Genomic DNA, 19,263 nt, shown 5'->3' with positions numbered 1-19,263 from the left:
AGGTGAGTTCAGCAGAAGAAACAAAAGTGGATTATTAGTCTTAAGTGGGCGTGTCTACTTCAGGAACGGAGTGAAAGCAAAAAACTGAGGAGCTAAGGGTGGGAGGGGGAATGAAAGGATCTCAGAATGTGGGCGTCGTGGGTGGGAAAAGGGATGCCAGGACACCAGAAGAGCAATACAAAACAGCTCCCGTGGGCAGGCACGGGAGACCTTCCGCGACGCCGGCCGGACGACCCCGCAGGAAGTAGGAAGGACGAGCGCGCACTACAAGTCCCAGAAGCCCCCGTTTCCTGGAGCCCGCGCCGTGCCGCGCTACGCCCGCCGGGAGCCGGCCAGAGCGGCCAAGATGTCGCAGCCCAAGAAAAGAAAGCTTGAGTCGGGGGGCGGCGGCGAAGGAGGGGAGGGAACTGAAGAGGAAGATGGCGCGGAGCGGGAGGCGGCCCTGGAGCGACCACGGAGGACTAAGCGGGAGCGGGACCAGCTGTACTACGAGTGCTACTCGGACGTTTCGGTCCACGAGGAGATGATCGCTGACCGCGTCCGCACCGATGCCTACCGCCTGGGTATCCTTCGGAACTGGGCAGCACTGCGAGGCAAGACGGTACTGGACGTGGGCGCGGGCACTGGCATTCTGAGCATCTTCTGTGCCCAGGCCGGGGCCCGGCGCGTGTACGCGGTGGAGGCCAGCGCCATCTGGCAACAGGCCCGGGAGGTGGTGCGGTTCAACGGGCTGGAGGACCGGGTGCACGTCCTGCCGGGACCGGTGGAGACTGTGGAGTTGCCAGAACAGGTGGATGCCATCGTGAGCGAGTGGATGGGCTACGGACTCCTGCACGAGTCCATGCTGAGCTCCGTCCTCCACGCGCGAACCAAGTGGCTGAAGGAGGGCGGTCTTCTCCTGCCGGCCTCCGCCGAGCTCTTCATAGCCCCCATCAGCGACCAGATGCTGGAATGGCGCCTGGGCTTCTGGAGCCAGGTGAAGCAGCACTATGGTGTGGACATGAGCTGCCTGGAGGGCTTCGCCACGCGCTGCCTCATGGGCCACTCGGAGATCGTTGTGCAAGGATTGTCCGGCGAGGATGTGCTGGCCCGGCCGCAGCGCTTTGCTCAGCTAGAGCTCTCCCGCGTCGGCTTGGAGCAGGAGCTGGAGGCCGGAGTGGGCGGGCGCTTCCGCTGCAGCTGCTACGGCTCGGCGCCCATGCATGGCTTTGCCATCTGGTTCCAGGTGACCTTCCCTGGAGGGGAGTCGGAGAAACCCCTGGTGCTGTCCACCTCGCCCTTTCACCCGGCCACGCACTGGAAACAGGCGCTCCTCTACCTGAACGAGCCGGTGCAAGTGGAGCAAGACACGGACGTTTCAGGAGAGATCACGCTGCTGCCCTCCCGGGACAACCCCCGTCGCCTGCGCGTGCTGCTACGCTACAAAGTGGGAGACCAGGAGGAGAAGACCAAAGACTTTGCCATGGAGGACTGAGCGTTGCCTTTTCTCCCAGCTACCTCCCAAAGCAGCCTGACCTGCGTGGGAGAGGCGTAGCGAGGTCGGAGGAGAAAGGAAGATCCCACGTGCAAGTAGGGGGAATATCTGTCTCCCTTTTCTCTCATAGCCTCTAGGGAGGGAGAGTGACTTCATTCTCCATTTGAAGAGATTCTTCTGGTGATGTTTACTTGAAAAGTGATTCCCCCTCAACAACGGATACAGCGTGCTATTGGGCATTTAAGCCTCAAAAGCATGTAGTACTAAGCACTTGTATTTCCGTATATTTTGTTTCTTGGGGGAGGAAGGGGGAAGAACACGGATGAAAATGTCAGTTTTTGAAGGGTCCATGCACATCCCTGACACCTCACACTTCACACCTTTATCTAAGTCTGAAGCTGGGGAGAAAGGGTTCATTTAGACTTCAGACATTTCCAGTACGACTTTAGTATCTCTCTAGAGCCATATTTTCTCAGTCTGAATTAATTCCCCCTCCCTAGGTGCCTATAGGCTATTGTACTTCTTCCTCATTGTTTTCTAAGTAAACTTCACTACTGGTAATTAAGGGGAAGGATATGAGGAAGCAGTTTAAATAGCCCTGTTCTCATTACTCTGACCACATACATCATAGGGTGCTAAAGTTGGTGAACACATTAATCCGTTAAGTAAAATGGACTTTGTACAGCATACCTAAGAAACTCAGAAGGTGCATTTAGGAGAAAGAGACCTGAAAGACAGAAATAGTATGGATTTTTAAAAATTCTTGTCTCTACTATTACAACCAAAAAACAAATATTTCATGTATGTCCCATAAAAATATTTGTGTAATTCTTATGAAACAGGCTGGTAGAGGAGGTTTCTGAGCCTAGCCCAAGGGCTTATTCCTCACCGGTGGGTAAATTATTTAAACTCACTTAATTAAGAAAAATATTTTCCCAGCTAGAAAAGTACTCATTCTCATTTAAACTCTCTCATTTGGAGGGATCATGTGAGTTGGCCTACTTACAAGTAGTGAAAGTTCCCTTTTCAGTTTTGTTTTGTTTTGTTTTTTTCTCTTTCACTCAGCCAAATGTGAAAGTTGTGAATTTAGGAAAATCACTTGTAATGAAGTGTGAATCTTGTTATCAAATTTATTTCACTGATGTTTCCCTCCTTATCCTTGTAGCCAATAAAACATTGACAGTCTCACGTTTTATACATGAAGTAAAAAGCCTTGTGTGCTATGAGTTATAATGCGTTTGCCTTTTTAATATTATTAGTTCTTAAGTGTTACAGCCCCTTCAGAATATAACTTCAGGACAATTCAAACTATGCTTAATGTATGATTTTCGAGCTTCTGTATGCTAAGAAAATAGGTGTGAAAAACTGATGTTTTGAAAAAGCCTAACATTTATTGTAATTCTGAGTTTTCTGCCCTTTTATTCATTGCATATTAAAGTATTAGAGTATAAAAACTAATTTGCTAAACTTTGGTTGTATATAACACAAGATCTTCCATCATGGAGAGACATACATGTACAAAATTATCAATTTACAAGATAATTGAGTAGCAAGCAGTACAGTTATAACCGTCACCATTTTGATGCAAAGATAGTGATCATCTCATGTAAATGCTACAGTCACAGCAAGCTAGACTTAAGCTAGAAGGAAAATAGAGCTCCTTATAAGGTGTTCAATGTTTTAAATCAAGCATTTCTTTAGAGTTTTAGTGTGTGATTTTGAGTAGGTTTCTGGTGGTTTGGTTTGTTTTTTAAAAAAACTTGATTTAACAATTCCTTTACTAAGTGATAAATGAGAATATTCTTCCAAATTCTATTTTTTATATATTTGATAAATACTATAGAGTTATCATTATCAGTATAAGCACATAAAGGGAACCTCAGTTAAAACTTGAAGGAACTATAGAAGTAAAGGGTATGTATTCCATAGTTAAAGTAAGCTTCAGGATTTTTATTACTCCTTCCCAAAAGAAAAATGAATTATAAAAATACAGCAACTGAAGCAATTAGTCAAGAGTTAGCATAACATAATGACTACAAAATTGGACTCTGGAGCCAGACAGCCCATAGTAGAACCTAGGCTCCACCACTCTTCGTGACCTTGGGCAAAACATTAAACACCTTTTTTCCTTCAAAATGGAGGAAATTCCTCTCGTATGCAAAATGGAGATAACAATAGTACCTACGTCATAGACGTGAGGATAGAACGAGTTAATACATGTGACTACACAATGTCTGGTATGTAATAAGATCTCAATAAATCCTCAGTGTTGTAGTTAGGGAAAAGTCATAAACCTGGAGCACTTGGATGCATGCAAAACGTGACAGAATAAATATTCAACATTTTGATTTTTTTACAGGTATTCAACAGTATGTGGTTGTACGTGAGGAGCAATGTATGACACTGTACATCAAATGATCCAAAGGGAATTCAAGACCTTTGGAGTGAGGACACCTCCAGAAGGATGAAGGTGTAAGATGTATCAGCATCCAGGCACTATCCAATCTGTCTGTATGGACTGGTACTGACTGCTTGGTGCCATTGGACCACAGGCAGGAACTACCAGGCCCAAAGGAGAGGAAAACATGGTAAAGTTTGACCTGCTTCCCTCAAACAACTTACATTTATTTTGCACTATGAAAGTTTACAAATATTTTCATTAATTCATTGGACCAATGGACATTTTATTGAGTATACAACGTAACAGTCATTGTGATAAGCATTTAGGATACAAACCAATAAAACACAGTTTCTTCCTTCAAATGATATGTTCATAAGATAAAATGGTAAGTACAATAAATGATAATGGGCTAAAGACTGGGATGGTCTTGGTGTTAGAAAGGGCAAGTAATTAACTCAATTTACATATCAGGAACAAGAGTTATACAGATACTGAAGGACTTGGCCTAAGGTTACATAGCTAACGCTTGGCTTTTAATTCCTAACTCCAAACAAAAATTCACATGTTTATTATATTAATCTTGCCTGCTTCAATTAAAAACAGAAGTGGGCACGGTGGCTCATGCCTATAATCCCAGCACTTGGGGAGGCCGAGGCGGGCGGATCACCAGGTCAGGAGATCAAGACCATCCTGGCTAACACGGTGAAACCCCGTCTCTACTAAAAATACAAAAAATTAGCCGGGCGTGGTGGCGGGCGCCTGTAGTGCCAGCAACTTGGGAGGCTGAGGCAGGAGAATGGCGTGAACCCGGGAGGCAGAGCTTGCAGTGAGCCGAGATAGTGCCATTGCACTCCAGCCTGGGTGACAGAGCGAGACTCTGTCTCAAAGAAAAAAAAAAAAAACAGAAGTACGTACCTCCTGAATGAGTGACAACAGCTTTTATTGTTTGATGAATGAAGGAATGGGAAACGTCTTTAGCTTAAGGAAGTCTCATTAAAGATGTATCTCATAGGCCTCAAAGTACCACTTTCAGTGTATAGGATCTCACACTTGTCAACTACTAGGCACTCATTGGCATAAATACCCCCATACCCATCTTCCCAACAGTTAGTCAAATGTGGCACTCTCTGAGGCCCCCAGAAAACTGACTCCTCAAAACAGTAGCAAAGGTAGATGAACTCAGGTGCTTGGTGCTGAGGAGCAGAGGCATCTGATGTGGCTAAAAGTGGCCAGAAGGAGTTTAAAAAAGGTGAGCATGAAAGATACCTCCAGCAAACAAAACTGGCTAACGTTTTGCTTATAGCCAGCCCTGTTAGCATCTTCACACTTTGTACCACCCAATGCTGAGGAGAGATGAATCAGTCAATGAGGCCCCCCTCCTCCCATTTGTACATCTTTTTATCCATTCATTTCATGATTTAATAAACACCAACTATAAAACATTCAAGTTCTATGATAAGCAAATTCTACCCTCTAAAAACTAGTATACAGTATGGGCAATAAATTTACCTATATCAGTTCAGTAATTTGCATCCTTAGCCTGGAAAGACTGTCAGGGCCAAGGGAAAAGTTCTCTGTGGCCCTCTGAAGTTTCTCTGAGAAGTCAACTCACAAATGCAAATTAATTGGAGAAAAGGCATACAAATTTATATAATGTGTACACATGGGAGCCCTCAGAAGACCCAAAGAGACAGGAGAAAGTGTCCATTTTTATGCTGAAGTTCAACAAAATATGGATAACTATGTAGAAATATGATTGCACAAAAAGGGTATGATCTCATGCTAACAGACTGAGCAGGGGATCCCAGCAGGGCCTGTCTGTCTAGATTCTTGGCCTCTGTGAGCATGCATTCCTTCCTTCTTGGTGTGAGGCAACACCATCTCTGGAATGAGGGTCTTATAACCCATAGTCAAAGAAGGTAGGTCACAGAATTTCTTTATGAGTAGTTTTTGTATAGAAAGGCAGAGGGAAAGTGAGTAATGATTTTAGGTTTTATGACTGGCTTTGGGGAAAGGGGGTTCTGGTGTCTACGACCTGCCTTGGGGAAAAGCAATTGTAGTTTCTATGGCTAGCCTAAGGGGAGCATTGGACTGAGAAACAGGAGGGCAAGAGAAGATCAGAGAAACACTTTTGCTTCCAAGTTCTTCATTTTGGGGTATTTTCTGAGTCCCAACATCATTCCGACTAAATCTGTTGAAGCAAGGTTGAGAAGAGCCAGCCCACTTATCCTTAGTGCAAAAAACTCCCAAGTGCAAAAATATTACTTATCATATAGATCATGAAATCCTCAGAGAAAAAGTCTCTTGTTATTAGTTCCAAAAGTAAGACTATGTCCTCTGAATAACTGGTTTGTTTCAGCTAATGAACACAGTATATTGCATAGATGACCCTTCTCACATTGGCTACTAGAGAGCTGAGCCAAATTTATGCTTCGCTGTGCTTTTTTTTACTTTACATCTGGCTCCACTTCTATACTCCAATTTTTTTTCTTGCTTTATCTTCTGTCATTTATAATAAATATTACGTGTTTTGTTGGAACGTACGTAACCTTATTCTCTTCTAAATTTTTTGGCATGAAAATATCTTCCTACTTTTTGGAATACCTGCAGAAGCTCTGAGGATAAGGAGGCCAGAAGACTCTGATACATGTCCCCATTATTTCCTACAAAAGGTGGTGTCTCATCACATTGTTCATATCGATGGATAACTGATGTGATCTCATCCTTTCAGCCAAATTTATAGCATTTTACATTTTATAGAATGAAGAGACTATGTGAAAAATCTGAGACATAAAGACAATTTGTGGAAACTAAATGTTCTGCAGGACTTTCTAAGCCTAGAACAGGCCCTGATTAAAATCTTAAACATAACAGTAAGGAGAGTTACAGACTTCCAAACCTTTTCCAAAATGTGTCAAAACAATTTAAGTGATAGGGAAGAAGATGATATAAGGAGACTATTTCTCAAAATATTATACATGCTCATAGGAAAAGACATTTGAAACAACGAATCTTGGACCTGATTAAAATTAAGAGAATTTTAGTAAAATTTAAGACATGACCAGTGACATCGGAATTGTACTCATTTGGAACCTTTGGTAATTAAGTTTATCGTTATTGATAATAACTGTAGGGGAAGGCACGTGATTTTAGTTGACTGAGTAAACCCTTATAACAGACACTTAAAATGCAGGGAGCTGAGAGAAAGAAAAAAAGTTCCTTTGTCTCTCTAGGCTGCCTCCTGCAAGAAAGGAAGGACAAAAAGAAGAGGTAGGATGGAAGGATATTTTCCCCACACTTTTTAAAATACTTTACAAACACTCCTATAATCATGTGATATATGTTCCTGAAAAACCCCCAAAATTCTGCAAAATTATTCAATAAAAATAACAAGCTTAAGGGAAAAATGGGTTTGGTGAACCATCAAAACATATGTAACTTTGTAACCAACAGTCTAACAAGTGTGCAGAGTGGCTCAGGCCTGAAATCTCAGCACTTTGGGAGGTCGAGACTGGAGGATTGCTTGAGCCCAGGAGTTCAAGACCAGCCTGGGCAACACAGAGACACCCTATTTCTACAAAAAATAAAATATAAAATTAGCTAGACATGGTGGTGCATGCCTGTGGTCCCAGCTACTTGGAAGGCTGAGATAGAAGGACAGCTTGGGACCAGGAGGTTGAGGTTGCTGCAACCCTTGATCGGGCCAATGTATTCCAGTCTGGGCGACAGAGCAAGACCTTGTCCCAAAAAAATACTAACAAAATAATAGCAATTTTAATAAAACTAGTTAAGAAATATAAATTTGTAATAAAGAAACCCTGCAGTAAATATAAATAAAAATAGCTTGATGGAAGGAAATAAGGAAGACTTATACAAAGTAAAATTCACAAAGACAGAGAGAAGGCTTAATAAACATCTCTAAGACAGAATGAGCCAATAGGAAGAAGTAGGTTGCTGCATTCAATTGCATCAATATATTTTGTGTTCCGTGACTGTTACCTGGTGGTGCTAATGCTACATTCTATACTGATGTCGTTCTACTTGCCAATTGACTTCATTGATTTTACGGAAACACGCATTGTAACGAAACATTCTGTTCTTTGTGAAATTTCTAGAAATTAAAGTAATTCAGAATTCCATTTGGGTTTAAAAATCTTTTCAGTGAAAATTTTCTGGAAGGGAAGGTTATAACCACACTTTAGTATGAATTAATTTTGTTATTTTAGTCAACAGGAAAGTTAATAGGAAGGGAGAATACAAATTCTGACCTGTGTAGAATGAAAGGAAAATAGTTATGTACAACTGTACAACTGTACAAACTACCTGCATTCAAAAGGTAGTTTGATAGAGGGCATCGGGGACAATAGCTGTTTTTCCACAGTCACAGGGTAACATAAAAACATCTTGGGGCCAAAAAAAAAGCCTAAAGTGAGTGAGAGAAGCATATAAATGATGAGTAGGATCCCTATGCTTACTTTCTGCCTACATCACAATTTCCTCAGGTAATTTCCTTCTTCCTTAAATCATGGGCTTATAACAGTATTTTGATTGACATAACTGTTGCTTATTTTGATATTTGACATTGTGCTTAACCTCACTTTTCAGCTTAATTTCTAAATCTGTACAAGGACTTTTCTATGTAAGAACTACTTAATCCTCTCAAATTTGTGAAGAAAACTTTCCACTCCCCATTATTGCAAGCTGTGTGCAGTTTAGTAGGTGGTGTGGAGTGGTGTGACTATTAGGCTTTCTTTTTAACACTTGCAACTTTGCTTTTGGTAAAATTATTATGTTATATATTATATATTAATTACATATATTAATATAATTAAAGGTAATATGTTTATTATATTATAAAATTTTTCTAAGAGCAAACTGTAGAGTTTTGACTTTAAGTTATATAGGATGGTGAAAGGATTCCAGTCCACAAATGGTTAAAACATTTATTTTATGCATTCATTGGCATCAAACTTTTTACCAGGAATCTTTATTAAAAGGGCAAACTGCTTATTTTAATATGAAATTCTCACTCTACCATCATTTATCATCTGGTGAAATTATAAAAATAAAAAACATTTAAATGCTTTAGAATGAACAGTAAAAGAATTAAAAAGAGAGTATTTGGAAAATCCACAGATTAAATATCCAGTCACTGAATAATTAAAAATTTACTCTAGGCAAAATAATTAGAGGAAAACAAAGAGAGAATGACAACAATTACAAGAGGATTTTAATATAAAATGAAAATATAAATCACCAGGAAATGTGTTGTTGGTAAAAATAAAATTAAATATTAGTTTTGCTTTAAACCCCAACCAAAGATACTTCATAGAGCCAAGGCATTATTATAAGATAGGTTTACATATAAATTAATACCTTGACACTGGGTCAAAGAAAAATATTATAGTAAAGTTTCAGAATGGTAAATCCATATACAGATAGGAGATAAAATGATTGAGTTACTATAAACAAAGTTCTAAAAATTAAAACCAGACATAGCAGATGTGGTCATTGCACTATCCCCATAAACACTAATGTTATTTAAAACATTAAAATGATATATTATTCAGTGCTAACATATGTGATATGGCTGTTAATGGGTTATAATTTTTCATTTTTTGGTCACTATATCTGATTTATTTTATACCAAATAATAGTGCATTCGCTGGGATATGTTGTGAAAAAAGCATATGGTGAAACTTAACGCCAAACAATATTCTAATGCAGCCACTACTACTCAGCATGTAGAATATTTTTATGTAATAATGGTATATTAATCAAACCATGCAAAGTTCCATTAAAATCAATAGTGTATTAACTTTATTTACTTCACATGAGTTATACATAATAAAATAATGTTCTATAAAGAGTGATTTTCATTCTAAGGAAGACTCCAAATCTATTATAAATTTCCATTTAAAGGAAATGCCTCCTTTTGTCAGACAGGCCTCAACCTACCTAGAGAGAAGCAGTCATGATACTTGTATAAAGCGTCTTTGTTAATATTTTTAATCATTATTGAGTGCCTAACGTGTTAGATAAATTTTAAGCACATTATCTTATTTACTCTTCGAAATAGCTCCATGAAGTAGTTCTATTATCAATCCTATCTTATAGATGAGAAAACAAAGGCATGAAGGAATTTGGTGACTTGTCCAAGGCCATGGTGTAAGTAAATGACCTAACCACGATACCTGGGCTCTCAAGAGTTAAAGTGACATCTGTAGGCATTTAAAGCCAACTGGTCATTGTCTTAGGTCAGAATCTCCAGGAGCCAACCTTGAGATAAGGATACATGTAAAAGTGTTATCAAAAAGTGTTCCTAGAAAATGGCAGAAGGGTAGTTGGCAAATGAGACTAGGTGTGGGAAGCCAGGCTAGAGTGTGATATCGAGCAAATTCCCAAGAAATGTTCAGTCTCACAGAGATACTCTGGCTACAGGATGGATCACGCCTAAGAATGTATCCAGTGAAGAAGCAAAAAATCTGGAACATTCCTACATTCTCACCTGCCAGTCATTCGTTAATGACTGCCCCAGGGGAGACATAAGTTTCCTGGCTCTCTACATGAATGTGCATTGCAGGTTCCACAGGCTAAGGATGGTCACCCAACAAAGGGTTGCCAGTGCAATGCTGAGGGTTGAGATGAACGCACTGGGGGAGCAGATATGGGGAAAAAAAAGAAAGAAAAAAGCAAAGAATATAAAGCAATGTAATTGGAACACTGATAGGATATGGCTATAGCGGTAAATGTCCTTTTTAAGACTCCTTTACATTCTAAAATAGTTATAGACACATTCGTTTTATGTCCCTCTTTCATTAGGTTTTTGAAGCTGCATTAATAAAGTGCGAATGAAACAAATTGTTTGAAAGGAAAAAGTTAATAATTCCCTATTTCCACAGTTCAGTATATCTTTCCACTACATAAAATTACATACAAATATTTATATAATTTTTTACAAATATGTAAACATATAATTCGTGTTACTCTAGAAATTGTTTCTTTTTTCAGCTTAACTCTGCACATACTAAGTATCCCAAGAAGTCAATATATGTACAAATAACTTATTATTGATAATAGCAATATGAAATTTGTGGTATGCAAATTTATTGTTTTGTGTACTGATATTTCTGTATCTTTAGGCTAGACTCCCTTAAGTATTTGCTTATTTTTAATTTTAGTAAATCCTGGCAGATTGTTTTCTGAAAGGGTCATATAATTCACATTCCTAACAAGGATATAAGAGAAAGCCTGTTTTGTGATACACCCACTCATCAGGAAATTATTAATCTTATTTATGTTAATCTTGTGGGCAAAAAAAAATAGCTTCTTGTTTTAGTTTTTACTACCCTAACTCCTGGTGGGTTGAGCATCTTTCTTTATATTCATTGTCCATTTATATTTCCTTTTCTGTGAACATATTACTTGCTTTACCCATTTTTCTATTGGATGTTATGGCTATTAGGGGCTCTTTGTTTATTAGGCATAGTCTATCACGTGCTGTCATGCTTTCATCTGATTTTTTTTTACTTCATTAATATTTGGTCATTCAGAACTTTTTTATTTTTATTACTCTAATCTATTAATCTTGTTTGTTATTGCTTATCAGTTTCTTTTCTAATTAAAAAGCCTTCTCCTAATCCAAAGGTGCGGGACATAATCCCAAATTGTCATCCATTTTCATTAATTAATTTTAATTCAGATACTTAATCCCTATGAAATTTATGAGTTTTTTTAAACAACTTGAGGTAAAGATTCTTTTCAATGCAAGACCATAAAATCCATGTAATAAATACTACTAGATTTCACTTTTAGCATAAGTTGAATCAACGATTTTCACACATACCTCAGCATTTCCGAAATATAAGAAAGTATAATTTTAATAATAGGTAAGATGGGAGAAAGAGAGAAAGCTACGTATAAGAAAATATATGGAAAACAGCAATAGGTAGATTTTCATGGTAAAAGAAAGAAGTAAAAAAGTCCTAAGTTGGAAAAGAAAATGCAAGAGGAGTAGAGAATGTTGGAGAGGATCGAAACAACAGTGGCAGACTACAGCATAAGTAATGTTCTCTCTAAATATTAGGGGTTTGGAAAATCAACAGATGTTCAGAAGATAGATACAGGAGATGAGACAAAATGTCTGAGCTAAAGCAGAACAAACAAAATTTATCATTAATGCTTGCGATTCAAAAAATATTATTTATTTTAAAATTATTTTGGAAAGACAGTCTACTACACTGCCCAGGTGGGTCTCAAATTCTTGAGCTCAAGCAATCCTCCTGCCTCAGTGTCCCAAAGTGTTTGGCACCCAACCAGAAAAAGTATTGTTTCATATCAGTTTTCTGCCCAAGCCAACTTTGATGCAATCTTTGTAATGATGAATAAATATTATTTCTAACATAGTCTGACATTTGCTCTTCTCTTAAAGGATTTATTTTTTCTTAATAATATTTGTCTTTTTATTCTTTATTATTAATATTAATAAATATTTATTTTAAAGCTTACAGCCTGGGCACAGCGGCTCACACCTGTAATCCCAGCACAGTGGGAGGCCAAGGTGGGCACATCATTTGATGCCAGGAGTTCGAACCAGCCTGGCCAACATGGTGAAACCCTGCCTCTATTAAAAATACAAAAATTGGCCGGGCGCGATGGCTCACGCTTGTAATCCCAGCACTTTGGGAGGCCAAGGCGGGCAGTTCACGAGGTCAAGATATCGAGACCATCCTCGCCAACATGGTGAAAACCTGTCTCTACCAAAAATACAAAAATTAGCTGGGCCTGATGGCACGCACCTGTAGTCCCAGTTACTTGGTAAGCCGAGGCAGGAGAATCGCTTGAACCCAGGGGCGGAGGTTGCAGTGAGCCGAGATCATGCCACTGCACTCCAGCCTGGCGACAGAGCGGGACTCTGTCTCGAAAAATAAATAAATAAATAAACAAACAAACAAACAGTTGTCTATGGTGGTATGCGCCTGTAATCCCAGCTACTCAGGAGGCTGAAGTATGAGAATTGCTTGAACCCGGAAGGCAGAGGTTGTAGTGAGCCGGGATTGAGCCACTCCAGCCTAGGCGACAGAGCGAGATTCTTCTCAAAATAATAGTAATAATAATAATAAAGAAGAAGCAGGAGGAGGGGAGGAGGAGGAAGAGGAAGAGGAAGAGGAGGAGGAAAGGAGAAAGGAGGAAGGAGGAAGGAGGAAGGAAGAAACCTACCCAATAGAGTTCGCTTCACATTCAACTAATGTACTCTGTTAGTCAAATATACACATAAGGCCGGGTGCAGTGGCTCATCCCCGTAATCCCAGCACTTTGGGAGGCCAAGGCGGGCGGATCATGAGGTCAGGAGATCGAGACCATCCTGGCTAACACAGTGAAACTCCGTCTCTACTAAAACTACACAAAAATTAGCTGGGCGCGGTGGCGGGCGCCTGTAGTCCCAACTACGCGGGAGGCTGAGGCAGGAGAATGGCGTGAACCCGGGAGGCAGAGCTTTCAGTGAGCTGAGATTGCACCACTGCACTCCAGCCTGGGCGACAGAGCGAGACTCTGTCTCAAAATAAATAAATAAATAAAAATAAATATATATACACACACACACACATAAACATGCACACACACTTTGTAGAAATTCTGGAAACGAACCCATAAAGCAACATCTGTTGGGCAAATGTGGCTCAATTCCTGAAAAAATATGGTGCTATCATCTCAAAAATTGTGATGCAATTCCCTGGCTCCTTTCCTTTGCTCATGCTGCCATGCCTATCTAGAGAGCTCATCTGCTCCCTTTCTCTTTCCATATTCGACCTTCAAGATCCTGCTTAAACGCCACCTCTCATACTAAGTATTTCCTCATCTCTCCATGGAAAGCAATCTGCTCTACTCTTTTGGGTCTTGCCTGTGTCTGCTTTGGTTTTGTTTTATTGTCCTTTAAGGGCAGGGCACATTTCTTATTCATCTTTGCATCCCCCATTTTGCCTAGGATTTAGTACTGAATTGTTTCCATTATATAACATTTTCTGGGTTTCTTCAGATTCCTCAGGAGGGAAAGTGTTTTTGTGCTTTAAGGCTGATTTCCTGGCCTAACCAATTTTACAAAAGGCCTTAGGTGAACTTAAATTAGGTGAAAATCCATTTAATAAATTCCATTACTAACAGGAAATCAGAATATTGTATCCCAAGCTGAAGATGGCATATTTTTAATTGAATACTAACTTTGACAGCCTAGGCAACAAAGCAAGACCCCACCTCTACAAATATTTTTTTTTAATTAGCTGGGTGTGGTGGTATGCACCTGTGGTCACAGCTGCTTAGGAGACTGAGATGGGAGGATTGCTTAAGCCCAGGAGGTCAAGGCTGCAGTGAGCTGTGATTTTGCCACTGAATTCCAGCCTGGGCGACAGACGAAGACCCTGTCTCAAGCAAAATAAAGTAAAATAACTTTGAGACTAAATTCTGCTTGGCACAATAATAAAAATATCTATTTATAAAACAAAATTGAACAAGTTATTGTTCCTCAGAAGAACCTTAACCAATTACAGCAAGTTTTATCAGGAAGAAATTCATTCCAAACTGCAATACATATGCCAACTTCTGGCATAATGTGTTAGAATTGCTTCAATGTAATGTTTGTGTTCCACCATATCTAATCTACACATATGAAATATAGCAGTATTATAGAGTGTAATTTTTCCAAAAACTTTAAAAAGTGCTTTTAATTAAACCTTTATCTTAATATAGTACTAAAAGTCACTTTATTTCAGAACAATTCGGCAATATTTTAAGTAGACCTTGACAAAAATGCACTAAATCTATTTTTTAAAATGTTTTATTACTTGCAAGTTTCTGCCTGATGTGATTTTAAAATAGCCAAGTTATAAGTCCCTGAAAATTGGAGTTTATAATGGAAATACTGACAGACCCTTAACTTCTAGGAGAGCGAGTGTGCTGTCATAATCACATTTACTGTTGCTGCCTCAGTCAGTGTAGCAACATGACTAGGGTGCTAGATATGGTATTTCAAATATGAAACTGGTTGAAAACTTGCTGAAATACTTTTCTATGTTTCTAAATTTTTAGAAAACTTGAATCTTGTTTTGGAAACTCCTTTTCTCTCCAGTTATTGCAATGAACAAGTATGAAGCCCTTTTCTTCTTTCTACAATATCTCAGTTGTCTCCTCTCAGTTGTCTCTTCCTCCTCCATGGCTGGTTTTTCCACAAAGCTTTTTTATCTCAATATACAGCACCCTGACACCTACCTCTTTGTTCAAGCCAGAAAACTAGATGTCAGTCTTAATTCCTAACATTACTTCTTCCCCCCACATCTAATCTGTTGTAAACACTGAGGGGTTTACTGCCAAAACATATTTTGAAACCAGCTAATCTTCTTTGTCATCACTACCATCACCTTGGTGTGTGTCACCATATCCTCTGATCAAGCCAATCACAATAGCTTCCTAGATTCCTATCTTCCCAGTGGACCTAAAATAAAATCCAGACTTCATATCGTGATCTACAAGATCTTACCCTCTCGGGCCTCATCTACACTTCACCTCCCCCAAAATCTCATCCACTTCTCTGCCCTACATAGGGCACTGAAGTCACACTGGCTTTCTAGTAGTGCCCAGAATATGCCAAGCTCTCTGGGCTCTGTATGTTCTTCATTTAGAACACTTTTACCATATTAATCTTTGTCATTCTTTACGCCTAAGTTTAACTGTCATTTCCACAGAGATATAGCCCTAATCACTCAAGTGTACATGCCCCCTCCATGATTATGTTTTATCAAAATAGCCTCTTTAATTCATGTCATTTCACATAATATGTAATTATTTCATTGGTTTTTTTCTTTCCTACAAAAATTTAAAATTCATAAGACAGAAACCATATTTTCTTTTTTCTTTGCCATGCATTTCTTTTGTTTAGCAAAGTATTAAAAATATTGGCTGATTATAAGGATAATTGGATGAAACAATGAGTAATAGCTAATATTTATTGAGCATTTTCTATATGCCAAAAACCATTGTATGTGCTTTAGAGTGCACATATAGTGCATATTTAATCTTTGTAATAATCTAGAGATAGATAGTATGTAAAAATAATAGACTCCCCTCTTTAGCCCTAGATAAGCATTTTCCCCTAAGAACTGACATCACTTAATACCCTAGGGCCCCCAAAAGTAGCTGCTTTGCTCCAGCCAGAACAATTTTTATTTTTATTTTTCCCATCCTCTCCCAAACCATGAGCAGATGATATCCCAATATCTGAAAGCTCAGAACTACCTGACCTCAAATTCATCTCTGCCAGCACAGACGAGACAAACAATGTCTGGTGCTGGCCTGAGATTCTCCACCACTATCTTGAGGGTTTAGGACTTGGGGTTGTGTGCCAGTAATGAAGAGTTCGTGTGCTTGAATTCTGTTTTGAGCATTGTAAACCTGTAGGAGTATCTTTCAATTCTGGTGCCCAAAGAAGAGAACCATAGTATTATCATGGAAAGGACATATGTCTCAATCTATTCCTTTTGGATGGAGTGAGAAGCATGAAATAGTTAACTTAGGAAAAAAATAACTTTACTGGGAAAGCATAATATGATTGTTAAAATACAATCAATTAGGTTGCAGTTTTTCAGGAAACATTTTGATTATTTCTATTAGATTCACAGAAGTAACCTGGGCCTTGATTTAATCCAGGATATAACTTGATCCAAGAGTATTAGTAAAGTATCCCCTAAAGAATGAAAAGAATAATTTCTATAAATGGTTAATATCAACTACAGGTTGATTTTCTACTAATTTTGTTTTAATAGGATAACATCTGATTGTATCTCTAAATTCTCAATGTTCTCTACTATGATTGCCTGTGCCCCATTAATAACAACATTAATATTTTGCTTCTGAATAATGCAAAGCTCTTTCACAGATTAAAAACAATTATTCTTACAACTTTTCCTTTAGAAGAGACAAAGTTTACTAGCATTCCTGTTTTCCTGAAAAAGGGATTAAAACACAGACATTAAAAACACTGTCCCCAAATCTATCAGATTTATTTGACTTACAGTTTAATTCTTATACTATAAAATTTGTATGTGTAAACATGAATATGTAAATTAAATGGGACATTTAGGAGATTATTAATAGGAGATTCCAATTCCTGCTTTGTCTCCTGAACTTACTTCCTGTAAGACTCATTTCAATTTAATCATCATGGATTAAAGATCTGTTATGTTTAAGGCATCTAGAATTTTGCACAAAGGCAAAAATATCAATTAATAATCATTTGAAATAGAGACTTAACCCCAAAGTGTATTACGTTCATTCAGCAGGTCTCCGTTTTTTACAATTAAAAATGACAGGTCACTGTCTATGTTGATGCCATTAGACTTAGCTTTTGCTGTTGTTGCTGTTTTGCTAGTAATAACTGAACTTCTAATTCACTGATTTCAGTGCAACAAATGGAATTGTTCAAATTTTTTGTTCAATTCAAGCAAAACAATTTAACCACATGTTTCATATTTGACCCTAAATTGGGTAATCAGCAATCATTACCATCCCAGTTGGGGACCCCCTTCTATACCACTTTATATTGCTAGTTATATTTGGATAGTTCAACTACATGGCAGCTAATTCAAGATTGATATTTATTACTATTTGGGCATGTTTCTACTTACTTAACACATTTATTAGATGTACTAGGTACTCAATAAATATTGATTAATTTTATATTATTTAATTCTGGCACTTTTCAATCACATCAGAATTGTTTGAAGGAAGAGTTTCGGTGTTCAAGTAGGCAATCAAGGTATTTAAGAATCTAACAAAGGTTGGAAGAGACTTTTCTGAACTAGATAATTGAAAGAAAAAAAGAAAGAAACTTGTAAGAATGGCCATAACATAAAAATAAAAAATTAATAGATGTTGGCATGGATGCAGTGAAAAGGGAACACTTTTCCACTGTTGGTGGAAATGTAAACTAGTACAACCACTATGGAAAACAATGCAGAGATTCCTTAAAGACCTAAAAGTAGATATACAGTTCGATCCAGCAATCCCATTACTAGGTATCTACCCAGAGGAAAAGAAGTCATTATACAAAAAAGATACTTGCACATGCATGTTTATAGCAGCACAATTTGCAATTGCAAAAATGTGGAACCAGCCCAAATGTCCATCAATCAACAAGTGGATAAAGAAAATGTGATACACACACACACCATGGAATACTACTCAGTCATAAAAAGGAATGAAATAATGGCATTCACAGCAACCTGGATGGAATTGGAGAGCATTATGCTAAGTGAAGTAACTCAGGAATGGAAAACCAAACATCATATGTTCTCACTCATATGTGGAAACTAACCTATGAGGACACAAAGGCATGAGAATGACACATTGGACTTTGGGGACTCGGGAAAGGGTGGGAGCTGGTGAGGGATAACAGACTACACATTGGTTACAGGGGTACAGTGTACACTGCTCGGGTGATGGGTGCACCAAAATCTCAGAAATCACCACTAAAGAATTTATTCAAGTAACCAAATACCATCTGTTACCCCAAAACCTATTGAAATAAAAAAAAAATTTGAAAAGAAAGAAAGAAACTCTTGGCTTTGAGAGAAAGTAGTTGAATTACAACACTTCTTGCAGTATCAGACAGGGTTGTGTATTTGGTGAAAAATAGGCCTACAAGGCAACCTCTGCTGCCAAAAGCGATACTTCCGGAAATCTAACATGTCAAGATTATTGGTTGAGTAACTAGGACAATGAAGCTAGTAACATTGAAGAGGAAAGATCACAATCCAAAGGGGACAGACCAGACAGCCACTCTCCTGGTCACACCAGTAATTCAGTGCATTCAGTAGAGTCCCAGGAAAGATCTAAGACTGAGCCAAGGCACAAATGCAGCCCAAGGAGAAAATAATATAGTATCAAAGTAAAGGTTTTGCATGCCAAGGTTGTCCAGGTATTCTTAATCTACATAATAATGAATGAATAATTTTTATGGAAATATCTTGATTATTTTGAGTTCTTTATGTACCAAGCATAAAGCGGCATGCTTAGGGCTAAGAATAAAGCTGAATAAAACAGTCTCTGCCTTGCTGGACAAGTACCTCTTTGAAAAGGGATCTGTGGGAGCACATCTCTGGGTCTTCCACAAATCCTGTGTTTTAATGTCACTTCATTAGAGAGGTCTTCCCAGACTACTTTATTAAAATAACTCCTTACCACTTTGCCTGATAGTATATTGTGTATAATAGGTGCCACAATAGAACATGAGCACCATGAGAGCAAGGACTTTGGTTTACCAAAAATGCCTATATATAAAAATAAATATTTGTTGAATGAATGCACGAAAGAATAAAGAATTGATCTTGTTATTGTTTTT

General features: G+C 38.6%; 1 protein-coding gene across 3 annotated transcripts in view; it reads left to right on the top strand.

Annotated features, from left to right (window-relative positions):
• The first annotated feature begins 228 nt into the window (after window positions 1-228).
• Window positions 229-19,263, top strand: part of PRMT6 (protein arginine methyltransferase 6) — a 52,491-nt gene continuing 33,456 nt past the window's right edge. For 2 of the 3 annotated variants that reach the window (XM_058439525.1, XM_058439524.1), the window contains exons 1-2: window positions 229-1,569; window positions 3,834-4,062. In XM_058439525.1, coding sequence (XP_058295508.1) covers window positions 347-1,474 — 1,128 coding nt within the window. In that variant the 5' untranslated portion in view covers window positions 229-346 and the 3' untranslated portion in view covers window positions 1,475-1,569; window positions 3,834-4,062. Of the gene's footprint in view, window positions 1,570-3,833; window positions 4,397-19,263 lie in introns of those variants that run through there. The other variant, XM_058439523.1, reaches the window with a different exon arrangement.

The sequence above is a fragment of the Hylobates moloch genome, unplaced genomic scaffold (genome assembly GCF_009828535.3).
Source record: "Hylobates moloch isolate HMO894 unplaced genomic scaffold, HMol_V3 SCAFFOLD_5, whole genome shotgun sequence".
Taxonomy (NCBI): Eukaryota; Metazoa; Chordata; class Mammalia; order Primates; family Hylobatidae; genus Hylobates; species Hylobates moloch.
The sequence above is the reverse complement of the archived record's forward strand: the minus strand, read 5'-3'. Positions and strand labels throughout refer to the sequence as shown.